Consider the following 13,189-nt stretch of genomic DNA (forward strand, 5'->3'; position numbering starts at 1 on the left):
CTGTTCTACACAGGTTTTCTATACTTTCAATGTCCAGTTCATGAAAGCACTTTGAAAGCAAAGGAGTCACTCTCTTCCTTTCTGAGTTATGACTGTAGTTGTATGGACAACAACATTAATCTTTCACAGTCTTTGTTTACAGTAAGAGTTTGTAGACCATCTGAGAATGTACCTTTCCAACCCCACTGTGTAGCCTGTGTATAGTATTTGGATGTATTTATTATAATGAGTTTAAAGTGTTGTTGTGGCTATATTCTAGATTTGCTATCCATAAGAAAATGGTAAACTCCATGAATACTGATTGTGGAATAAAATAAACTATTCAAAATTCTCTTTTCAGGGTTTACAATCGTATGACTTTACATACTTTTAGACTTGCTTAGCATCAGGCTTCACACTGTTAATGTGTTTAAATCTGAGGTTATAAAGCTGCTATTTAAATACCTGGTGTTCACTAATTTGGCAGGATCTCTTTGTGGGGTTGCAATTTTTGAGAGCGGTTTCTCTTGTACCTGGTTATGATACACTGCAAGTAAGATCACATGAGCTTTTGGGGGTAGGGGAGGAAGCTATCAGAATGACAACAGCCCTCAATTAAGTAAGTGTTGCAGCACTATATCTTAAAGTTATACTTGCTGTATTTAAAATAAAAATGCAAAGAGAAAAGTTTATTTTCACAAACAGGCAGAAGATGGTTCTTAAAAAGTAGATTTCAACACAAGTGTCACAAAAAAGCTTGAGATATAGAATCAAAGAAATTAGAGATGGAAAGTCCTATAAGGTCATCCAACCCATCCATCTCCTTGTCACTGGAAGACCATTCCCGATAGAATACTCATATGCTTTGTCCAGTCTAGTTTTAAAATACCCAGTCAATTGTAATGGAACTAGATGGCTCAAGGGATTGGAATGAATACAGTTACCATCAGCACTGGTTGCCAACTGAGAGCTGCTTGTTGGCCGTTGTAAATAGTAGGTGGTCTTCACGCAGGTCACAGTCGACAGATGATCACAACACTGAAACCATTATTATAATGAATACCAATTCTCTTGGCACGAAGATGGGGCTCAAAATGAGCATGAGACTGAATTTATCCTTTGATCTGTATAAGTAAACGCTCCAGGTCAGGTTTTAGGCAGAGTGGCAGATCAGTTTGGAGGAACTGGCAGTGCTGTTGCCCGTGTAGCACTGGTTCTGTGGAGAGTGCATTTTCCTCTCTGGGCTAATCATAGAGCTTTTTTCCAGTAGTAGATTCAATTTTAAATTAAATGTGTGTTTTCTGTAAATGCTCTGTGGGGAAAGGATAAACACGAAGTGTTTGGGCCTCCAAAGGAAGCAGGCCTAGCGGCTCCAAAGCACAGTCTTCATCCACTCCTTGCATCCCCCAGAGGCCTCTCTTCAGGGACTCGGGTGTAGGTGGGGTGAACAGGAAGATACTGGCTGGAATGGATGGATGCAAATTGTTCCTTTGGCTTAGCAGAAGTTAGTCAAAAAAAAGATAACATGATCATATTAACATTTCTGCCGAGTCTCATGCAGGGAACCGGAGACAGCTGCATTTGGAGTCATTATCAGGAACTGGGGGCCGGGACCAGAGCCAGGGTGGAAGCAGCTAGCTCTAGCCTCCCACAGGTGGTCCTGCCAGTGTGGGGACATATCCCTGGGTGGACCTTCTCAGATTGTTTCTTAGGGCAGCATTCCATTCCATTCCATTCTGAATTAAAGTGGGCAAGGATTGGATGCTGCTGCAGCAAATTCTCTGAAATCCATGAGCCCCTGAATGCAAACTTGGGACCTTATATTTTAGAAATATTGCATTAGTCAGAAAAACTAAAGTGTGTCTTAGCGTAACAGGTCAGGACAATAACACTTAATATCCGATTTACATTAAATATAGTATGTTTACCGAACACAAAACCAAATTTTTATAGCTGTTGCTATAGCTACAATTCAAGGAAACCATAGCAACAATATTGTATTATGTACAGCCTTAATTAAGGATAGGTAAATCACATCTCTCACCACAATCGAAGTACTCCCATGTAATCTAGTTATATTTCATCTTAAAATGTTTGTTATTTTTTGCAAAAAAATATTTCATGTCATTATGTTACTAATTCCCACACACAATGAACTAGAAATATCCCTTTTGCTGCCACATTCTGCTAGATGTTCACATTTCAAAGTGATATACATGCATCACCCTTTAAAATGTACCTATTTTGTGATAGACATGTTTATGTCACCACTTACTGATTGCATAAACTTTCCTATTAGGCATTAGAGATAGCTTTAACTTTAATTACTGAGTACTACTTTCTCATAACATGCCCAATTTTCCAAGTCCTATCACATTCAGTTATCCCCCAAAAGAAACCAACTGCCTGAAATTTCACAGCTATAGCTCATCCTACGGTTGAGCTTTTTTGGGGGGGGTGAGGGAATATGGTAAACATCAGGAAAAATATCTTCAAGTGTATGTGTAGTTCATCTTTAAACATTTTTCTCGCCTTTTTGTCTTGACAGATGGCTGAAATGGCATGGCATAATGTGTTCTGTTTTGTTGCTTTACTTAGGAAGAGTGCCTTTCAGTAACTCTGGGGCGGCAGGGTACTAGAGGATGTATGCAAAGAAGTATGTAGCATGCTCCCTTGCCTCAGAATGGGAGGCTGTGGGGGAGAGAGGGGAAAGGGAAATGGAGTGGGGGGTATGAAAGAAGTGCAAGGAGCTATCAGAAAGGCGGCGCATAGAAGAGAATACAGAATGGCAGCAGACAAGACTGGGGATCTGAGGGGGTACAAGGAGACAGGGAAGTATACAGGGTGCATGCACTAGGGATGTGGGAGGGCAGAGACAGATAGAATGCTTGAAGTTGTACATTAGCAGCACAGAACACCACAAGAACATCTGAACTCTGAAGTTAGAGGGAATTGAACTCAGCATCTTGTTGGATGAGGCAACGTCTGTTTTAGGATTTCACCAATAAGGCAGAAGGGTATCTAATCATTGTAATACATAGGGTACAGCATATACATACATATTCATTTCTACTTCTAATGCATTCACTCTAAAATAAAAACTCTTAGTCTAAAAAGGCCGTGAGAGAATTACAAAGACGAGCGGCATGAAAGCTTTTCACACAGCCAATACAAAAATCTCCCTCACACAGGGAATAATTAATTCGAGAGCAGAGTATTCACAATTAGCAAGGCATGTTCAGTATCCTCCTCATCACTGTTAATTAGCAAATATTAATGTAATCTGCATGTTTGAGGGGGAAAACAATTAAAGTTACTAATTAAAAAAATCCTCCGTGGCCTCAGCTACACTGCGAATAATGTCTTGCTAATCGATTAATCAGTCACCGATTATCAGACCACTCAGTTCCATCTCCGACGTATGGGCTCATCTACACGGGATTCCCAGCACAGACATGCAGGCTAGCAAGCTAAAACTAGCAGCGTAGCCATAGTGGCAGCTCAGGCTAGCTGCCCAGGCACAATCCTGCCCGCCCCCCCAGGGTAAATACTTGGGTGTCTAGCCTGAGCAGCTGCCTGTGCCACGCGGTTATATTCAGCACACTAGCTCAAGCAGAGGTCGCACATGTCTCTCCACCCTCACTGGGAAGGACACCTCACAGCGGCAGTGTAAATGTACCTTTGAAATACATTAAGGAAACAATCAGTAAGCGTGGAGCTACCAGTGTTTCTACATCCAACACCTAACCTCTTGGAGAACGAGCTGGTTCAGGGCAACGGCAATAGGATATTAAGCCCTTCTCCTCCAAGGCTGCCGGTTTGAATCCAGCTCAGATTGGCAGCAACCAAATGATTTTGGTGGCTTAATTTACACAAGTTGGTGGCCTCCATCCAGTTCACATAGTGTCCTCATCTCAAACCCACCACCAAAGTTGGCAGTCGGCAACGTCAGGAGACAGGCCCGCCTTATTAGCTGGCATGGAGAATTAACTGCCCTTTCGCCCTCCATGAGTTCCTCAATCAGTTTTAGGTTTAAGGCACACTGGATGAAATCCTGGCCCCAGTTAAGTCAATGGCATAGCTCCCATTGACTTCAATTAGGCCAGGATTTCACTCACTGACTCAGGAAGACTTCTTTCCTGCTGCTTGTCATGTGCGTTTCTGTAGGCAAATGCACTCTAGGGCTCTCAATTCTGCATCTTTCATGAACGCTACATTCATTACAAACGTTAAAAGCTTTTAAAAAGTAACTCCCTACAAAACTACAATTTCTTGCTCTGATTTTCCCCTTTGACACTGTAATGGTGAAACAATTAACCTATCCCGTGCAGTTAGAAAACTAAATGAAAAACAGCTGCACTCACGAAGTGGGGGAAAAAATACCTTCATTCTCAAAGAAGACATATTCAATGTACTCCGTACATGAATCTAATAATTATTACTTCCTTAAGCAAAATAAACCAAACAAAGAAAATAAGACTGTAAAAGCATTTTATTGCTTGCCAGTGTAAAAAAGGAATAACTATCAGGAAGAGCTTTTAAAACAGATTCATGTTTTAATGTTATTGAATTTATTTCAATGATTTGCACTTATGCACAAATAGCAAACAAATTCTGAAGACAGAGTGGAGAAGATTTCAGTAAAATAAAAACAAATAATAAATATAACAACAACAACAATAATAATACAGGAATACCTCCAAGAGTGCCAATAGCATCAGAGTCCTTAAAGTACTGGAGTTGACATAAACTGGAATCTTTGCAAGATGGCTTATCAACAAGACCCAAACCAAACATTTTGCAAATGATGAAATAACACAAATTAAAACACTATATGATACACAAGTGGAAATGAAAATCCAACAATCTTCAAAATAAGCTGACATGCTGTATACTAAGTATTAATGCAATATTTAAATTAAACCGCACAAAACACTAATCTGATGCTGGCTTTCTTATTCATACACTTTTGCTGAAGGGAGCCCTTCTTTCCAGCCATCTCCCGAAAAGAACTACCCAGAATTTTGCGTTCAGGTCACTGTTCTTTTAAAGCTCTGGTTATGGAGATTACAGAGTTTAAACTATCTGAATTTTTAGAAGGTTCCTTTGGTTTTGAAAAACATTACCTACTCAGATTTTTCAGTGGGACATTTTCTGTCAGGACAGTTAAAACTCTTATCTACGGCCAGTGAGATGGGGGTTTGTTGAGGACATGGTTTGCTCTGTTGTTTTTTAAATGCTTCATTTAGTTACCAAATTTATTGATTGCATACTTTCTAGCCATTGCTCTAGTAGAAGTTCTTACCTCTTGTGTTTTTATATTTATATATCCATAGTGAGTTCTGAGAGGCCGCTTTTGTTTGTCGGAAAACGGCATCCATTTCACATCAGTTTGTCCAAAGCAGTTTAAAATCAAAGGGAAGTTTACTTCATTGGTAAGGCGAAAAATGATGACGAAGAGGAATGCTGCTACGGAACTTACTGCAATAATGGACTTTCTCTAAAATTGGAAAAAAAAGAGCATTTTACTAAAAATATAAGGATCAGTTTCAAACAACAACAAATCTATATATGCAATATCCATGGTAAGTGGTCTTTCCCTTTTTCAAAGCTTTATCTGCTTGCGCCTAGTGCAGGGAGCTGTAACTGCTAAGGCTGCTAGATCCCAGTAAGATAGGCAACCGAATAATTTTGCGTCTTAAAACTTGAATTTCCGTCACTTTAAGAGTTTTGCCTAGAGCTGGTTGAAAAAATAAAAACATTTCTTGTGAAAAAATTCATCCCATTTTTAATCAAAATGGCAAAAATATTAACCAGCTATATAGCTGGCTGAACAATGGAAAAATCCATCTTGGAATGTCACTTTAAAATCAAAATTTGAACAGTTTCAATCTGTAGTTCCCCTGCATGGCATACATGACTGGTCCTCCCACTTTTGCACAAAGCTGATGCACTGAAACAAAATACACATGATATCTGTATAGGCTAAAGTGATATATGATTGTCCCTTTCTCGTAACAGATTCTGATCTCATTTATTACATGTTAATTCTAAATCATTCCAATAAAGTCAGTGGAGTTACCTGGATTTACATACTCTAACTGAAATCAGAATCTGACCCGTCCATTCCTTAGAATAAGTGGACCAGACTTTCTGCTTCTTTCCAGGCTCACAAATTGACAAAGTGAGCCCTTATTACCAAGGACAAGTTGACCTCAATTGTTAATAATTTAAAAGGTCTCTTGAGTGGCCACTTAAACCCTGATTTTCACCTCTAATCCACCTAAACCTGAACCCACCTAGTCTTCTAACCAGGAAAAAGTATTAATTACAGCTGCAGGATGGTGACACATTTCAACATAATGACTTAACATATAATTTGATGAGTCCTGCACTTTTAACGAGAGCAGAGAAATTGCTTCCAAACTACTTAGGGAAAAAGCATGCCCAGCTAGTGCAAGTGGCTAAGGACTTTAGACACAACAGAACTATACAGTTTACAGAAAACATTGTTTAAAGGTTTTGTTGGAGGAATATGCCATTTATAGGCTTGAGGTATTTATATATTACTCCCACTGGATTATTACTTTACCTCGTTTGCTTCTATTTAATCACTCTATTGAAAGTGATTCCATCACTGTAAACAGCCATATAAATGGAGCTTCAGTAAGAAGAAATAAATCAAGCCCCTTGAGAAGGTACAGTCTTTAAAGTACATTTATCTCTTAATGATGGATATCAAAATCTGACTGCTAATGTCTGCATTTAATTGCAATCCAGAATAGTTGCAACTAGCCCAAGTCACAGATCTGCAGTGGCTATTATGTGTGGATGCTAGCTGTTGTACAGGGGTAGCTGGAGAGATGGAAGAATGAGAGGACACAAGATATAATCTTTTCCTCACCTGGAGTTTCATTTGACTACATACTGATTCAACAGACTGGAGAAATTAAAATTCAGTTCTGGGTTATGTTGGTGTTGTGTGTTTTTCTCCTTACACAGAAAACATCATATAAAAGAACAACATGAGCTTGGCGGGGTCCAAATAACCATGTTTACTGAATATATACAACATGCAAGGACTAGCTTAATATATACACTACTGCTCTGGTAGGGTTCTGGTGGCTTCTGAACACAGAATACAGTGAGCACCACTAGAGGGCTCACAGATTATATAAAGAGCTACTATCCTATTCCCATATACACCGCAGTTGGCAGTATAGTTATGGTGGGTTAGTTAGATGATTTGTCTGTTTTGACATCTTGGAACACAGTAGTTTGATGAATAATGGGAGGCAAGACAGGTCGAGATGGGAAATCAGAGAGAATGGGGTTATTGAGGGGAGAATGGAAACCAGGAGAGGTGCTCCCTCCAGTGATGAGTTTTAGTGAATAAAATAAGAGGCAAGTTATTCATAAACTGTTAAAAAAAAATTAAAGCAAGCAAGTCTGAAGTGCAGAATAGGCGTATGATAGAATAGCTGATCTAACTTCCAGAACCCTAAGAGCTTCTGAACTTCTCACCAAGTGCATTACAAAAGATTTACATTATATTGCAACAAGCTGGCTAGTGTGGGCACATGTGTCATTCCACTGTTCCAGATGGAATAGGATCTGTTAGGTTACATATGAAAGCTTTTAACAGTTCTGAGTGGCCAGGCTGTGCAGCACAGTGATAACCAGGAAGCAACGAGAGGGGTATAAATTTGTTGCATTATTTACTCCATTTAAGACTTTCCCCCCACTAAATAATGCAACAATTTAAAGGGGATTGCCAGAATTTATTTGAATACATGTTTTCACTACATCTGTAAGCCTTGTTCGAAAAAAAAACCACAGTTACAAGACATGGCATTGTATTCTATTCCACCACCAACAGATGTCACCAATAGATAGCTGTCTACCTTCCAGCTTTACTGAAGACCTTTAATCATAGACGTTGACTCTGTGGGTGCTCTGGGACTCAAGTACCAACCGAAAAAAACAGTGGTGCTCAGCACCCGCAGGGCTGGATTAAATCTTTTGTTGACCCTGGTGCCAGACTGTGGCCCCACCCCCCATTCCACCTGCACTCCACCCAAGGCCCTGCCCCCACTCAGCCTCTTCCACCAAAGCCCCACCCAATGCTCCATCCCGAGGACCCGCCTGCGCTCTGCCCTTTCCGCCCAAGGCCCCACTCATGCTCCACCTCAAGGCCCCACCCCGCTCCATCCAAGGTCCCACCCACACTCTGCTCCGAGGCCCTGCCCCTGCTTGGCCTCTTTACTCTGAGATCCTGCCCATGCTTCATCCCGAGGCCCTGCCCCAGCTTGGCCTCTTCCCCCTGAGGCCCTGCCCACCGCTCACACAGGGGTTGAGGGGGCAGAGAGGAGCACCCACCAGCAAAAACAAAAGTCAGAGACTACCTTTAATAACTCCTTGGAGGGGGTGTGGAAGGTTCAACCAAGTCATGAGAATCAGGTTATCACCATTTGCAATCACCCCCAGCTGGCTTTCCTACAAAGACTAAAAGGTTTCTTTAAAAAAAGTCAGAGGGAGGAATTTTTCTGCATTAGAAATGCAGAGCATGTCTTTACATAGAAGATTCTACAATGTCTGGAGAAAGAGTGCCATGACGACCTCACAAGAGAGCTGAAGGGATTTTTAATCAAACTATTAAATTTAGATATTTATTTTAGTTTTGATAATACACATTTATATTTATTTAGCTTTTTGAAGAAAGGAACTTTTTTGCTAAAGATTCAGCATATTCATTTGTTTCATTAGGGTGTGAGAACCACAAGCACCCATTCTCCAAGACACACCCTCCTACAACAAGTCTGCTAGCGAAACCAAGGAAGACCAGAACTGACGGCCCTCAGAATGGCTCTGGTTAAAACCCAAGCAGAAAAAGACCCTACTGACCTAACTTTCAAGCTTTCTTAAGAAGCAAAAAAAAAAAAAACGGGCACATGATCAATGCCTAAAAAATGCTCTGCCTGTCATTTTAAACAGAAGTATACCCCTCTAAAGAGGCTTTTTTCCAGCCACTCAGGAAAATTTTTCCATAGGTATTCCTCCTGTAGTGTTCCTTGTGAACTCCCCCTGCTAAAAAAGAGACATTGTCACTTCTCCTTTCCTGAAATTTATGATTTAAAATTGGATTAAAAGGCTTTTTAAGTCACATTGGGTCATTAAAAATATGGATGGAGCCATATTTATAGCTTACTGCACAATTGCTAATCTCAAAGCTTTTGCACATCAAAATTTTAAGCACCTGCAAAACCAATCATTTGAAATTTTGCTGCACCAATGCAGAATTAAATTAGCAAATTACGATAGGGAGAAATCTTGTTCCTGCTTTATTTTTCGTTTCAGGTAGTTGCAAACAGCCCTTTAACAATGGAAACTTTTAGAATCTATTTCCTCTGACAGGAACGTTACCTGTATGAAAATCCCAGTCAATCTATAAACTTTTCTCACTAATTTAATATAAGCATTTTGATGCACTTGGCATTTTAATTAAAAAATATCTAGTTTTAAATATGTTCCGTAGCAAGGTATAGCAGATAATAGATTTTTAACAGATTCATAGCTGAATGACTTTCAAGCTATATTAATTTTCAGATGCTTTTATTCCTTTTACAACAGTGCTAGACTTTAATCTAGCAGGGAGTTGCTAGAAGAAAATTACCATATTTGTTTACAGTGGCCAACAGGCTTCTGTTTGTTAACTTCACTCAGTAACCAAAGTGGATGCTCACTGAGGGAAAAATTTATGTGTATGGCTACTCTGACAAAATTGGATGAACTGAAGGGATTTGAATATATGCAATGCAATGCTTGTGGTTACTTCAGACAGGGAAGCTGCTGAGGCACTAGCCATTTTTCTTTCTCGTTTTCTTTTTTTTTCATTCAATATCCATAATATAATCCCAATTTTTGTTTGTTATTTCTTGGCAATCAGAATCATTCTGTCTAGGATGTATATCAAAATCAATAAGCATCATGCAGTAGACATGATGAATCATTCCTTCTAGGCTTGAATTTATATATGTTGCTATATAATCACAGGACTGTCATACTATTTTGCTGGTTAGGATTCTGAGGAAAGCTCTGTGGAAATAAAACATTAATGATGAAATGTGTGTGTTGCGTGTGTCTATATTTGACCGTATGGTTTCTAATGTGGTTTAACATATATAACCATTGCATTACCCACATTTTGGGGACTTACCAGTTACCGGTGTGACTCATTAGTTTTATTTTAGCAAGAATTTGACAGTTTTCTGAGTGAGGTGGAATTGTTTTTCTTTTATGATCAGATAAGGAATATTGATGTGACAACAACATTTTACAGTTTCATCATTTCTGATGGATTGGTAACACATTTAAATGGATCTGTAGTATTTTGTGCTGTATACAGTTGTCTAACAGGGCTAGTAGTGATTTACAGATTTAACAAAAAAGAAAGCATTTTCACTATGACAAAGCAGTGTCACAACTTGTAGTAAATTCTACAAAGGTCTGTAGTATCTGCTTTTCTGTGTTCCTCACACTAACTCCTAGATCCAGAACCAACACTAAACCAGCAAAATTTGTCACTTGCAGAACAATATATGGCAAAGTCTCTCAAAACAAGTAATAAGTCCTATAGTATTCCTGTGAGGTACAAAGCTAAATGCTATTCTATCCATTTTACAGATATATAAACCAAGGCTTAAGTGATTTGCCCAAGGCCACACAGCAAATCAGCAACAAAATTCACTCCCAGTCCCCTAATCTAAGCACTAGACCAGTACTTTCTGACAAGATGGCTATTGGTATTATTTTATCATCTGTAAAATGCCAGCAGTGAGCTTGGTGCAGTATAAGACACTAACAAAGACAATTCCAAGCCCCAAAAAGCAGTTTAAAATAATACATTTTGTAGAGAAATTGATTTTTATAGACCTTTTTCTATCCGCTATATTCATCAATACATGGTAAAAGTGAGCCTGGAAGGACAAGTGAGAGGTAAAGATTAACATGTATGTTTACAGCCTCTTAAATGACATGATACGGTGTAATATTGTACTGGTTTCACAATACTTATTTTTATGACTATAACGAAGAGCTTGATTTTTTTTTAAATACTCCTGCACATTTTACTACTTTTATTGTAGTGCTGCAGGTTTTCAAGCCTCATTTGATTTTTACTCAAGTATATCTCCAATTGAAAACAATAACGGCTACATTTACCGAATTTGTTTCATTTTGTGAACTACTGTATGTAAAACCAGATTTATTTTATTTTGTCTTTTATAGTCTTGAGCACCTTGTTCAAGTGTCACTTTCTGTCACAAAAGACCACCGAGTGAAATTCCTTCAGAAAAATATTTCATCACACCTTGCTGATTTCTGTTCTTGAAAACAGACCTGCTTTCCAGTCCTTTCTTCCAGCATCCATCTCTCCTTGGCATTGTGAGAACAGGGGCCTAGAGCTGCTAATGGTCATTCAGGGACTACTCTTCTTGAACTCTCCAAAGATATAATCTCAACTGTAACTACTAAAAAGTATAACAGGAGTAACACTGGAAAGTGGCAAATGCCATAACCACAAAAAATGCTTACCTAGTAAAGAGATTTTTTAAAAAATATACTTGCATGTCAAAAGCCACTTGCAACAAATCTATAGCTGGAGATTTACTTGCATTGCATCTAGATGTGAAAGTTCATCTGAAAACACTCAAAGAGCAACATGAGACGGCTAGTGGATTTTTGATTCCACTCCTTGGGAAGAAAAAAGAATGGGGTGAGATTGGCAGACAGCTCTGTTTTTAAGAATAGAAATTAGCAAGACAAGATGAAAGGGTATTTTTGGACCAGGATATATCTGCCATGCTTTATTCCTGGAACATGACCAGCAGGGAAGCACTGGAGCAAGGAGCAGAAATACCCTAATAATACCTATGCAGAAATAGAAACTGTGATAAAAACAAATATGGGCCAGACCTTCGTGATGGCCTGGAGAACCTTTCTACCAAAAATGCCATCATCAACTATAGACCCTGGGTAAGGCTTATAATACTTTGAGAAAGTGTCAGAGCCACCAGGTGGCCACCTGAGGCAGGAGAAAATGCAGGCTGGAGCAGGGGCTGGCTAGCATGAAAACAGGCCTGGAAAAGAGCAGGAGCAGGAACAAGGGCTGATATTATCCATCTTGCTAATATCGGACCTCGTATAACTGAAGACAAAAGCAGCATGAGGGTTTTTTTGCTTATAGTTTTGATCTATGACTCTCCTTACACCAGTTGTAACAAACAACACTTCCTTCAAATGAGGAGGATTTGGGCAACAAGATGGCAAAACAATCTCTTGGGAATAGTGGAATGATGAGTTGCTCCATTGACAAGTTCCCCATTTCCAAATGTTCTTTATACATAAGAAATCACTATAATGAATGCTATATGAATTGACAAAATGACAGAATACTGAACTCTCTGGCTGAAAAAAGATTGCCAGGGCACTAAGTACTTCTTTACTCTTTCATTTCCTTGGGGATGCGATCTTGCAACAAAGATGTCTTGGAGTCAGACCCTGCCTCGTGACTGTGGATGACTATCTGGAAAGGAAGGAGGAAGCTCTCTAGCCCTTACTGGTTTAGGATATTTGCTTGGGTTTTTAAGCTGTTACGTCAGGTCAGATGCTTGCCTGAAGACTGACTACTTGTACATTAGTGAGGGTGCACTGTGACCAGTTTTATACATTCCATGGCAGCAAGGACCCCTTTGGAGCTACTAGAGTCAGTAGCCTCTTGACATTCAAAGAAGAAAGCTTTGCCCAGCAGGCTCTGCCTTCTGTATTGCCAAATGTTTTATCTTTTGTCAGTTCAGCTGCGTTCATGAAACAGGGTTCTACCTCTCTCACTTTGAGAGTGACCAGCGACCTCAGAATACTCTTCTAACTCTGAACTAAATAAAGTCCCTTGAAGTATCAAGTAACTGGGACAGAAATGGTATCGGTCTCCTTTACAAAGTAAGACATTTTCTTGCTGAAGCTAGAGCACCTCACATCTTTGCATTATCTATGAGACCAACATGACCGAGCCATCTCGCAGCAGGTGACCTGGCCAGCAGAGGCTGAGGGAAAAAAAGATCAATGTGTTTAAATCCAAAAAATGGACCCACGCAAAGCAAAGAAGTAGGAATCATAGAAACATGACAGCTGGCACAGCTGAAAAACAAAATAA

The 13,189-nt window shown here is 39.5% G+C and overlaps 1 protein-coding gene across 2 annotated transcripts in view; it reads right to left on the reverse strand.

Annotated features, from left to right (window-relative positions):
- ST6GALNAC3 (ST6 N-acetylgalactosaminide alpha-2,6-sialyltransferase 3) overlaps positions 1-13,189 on the reverse strand; it is a 351,382-nt gene that overhangs the window by 156,356 nt on the left and 181,837 nt on the right. For both annotated transcript variants that reach the window (XM_027824999.3, XM_043520975.1), the window contains exon 2: positions 5,285-5,479. In XM_027824999.3, the coding sequence (XP_027680800.1) occupies positions 5,285-5,479 (195 nt within the window). The remainder of the gene's footprint in view (positions 1-5,284; positions 5,480-13,189) is intronic.

This window comes from Chelonia mydas, chromosome 8, assembly GCF_015237465.2.
Source record: "Chelonia mydas isolate rCheMyd1 chromosome 8, rCheMyd1.pri.v2, whole genome shotgun sequence".
Lineage (NCBI taxonomy): Eukaryota > Metazoa > Chordata > Testudines > Cheloniidae > Chelonia > Chelonia mydas.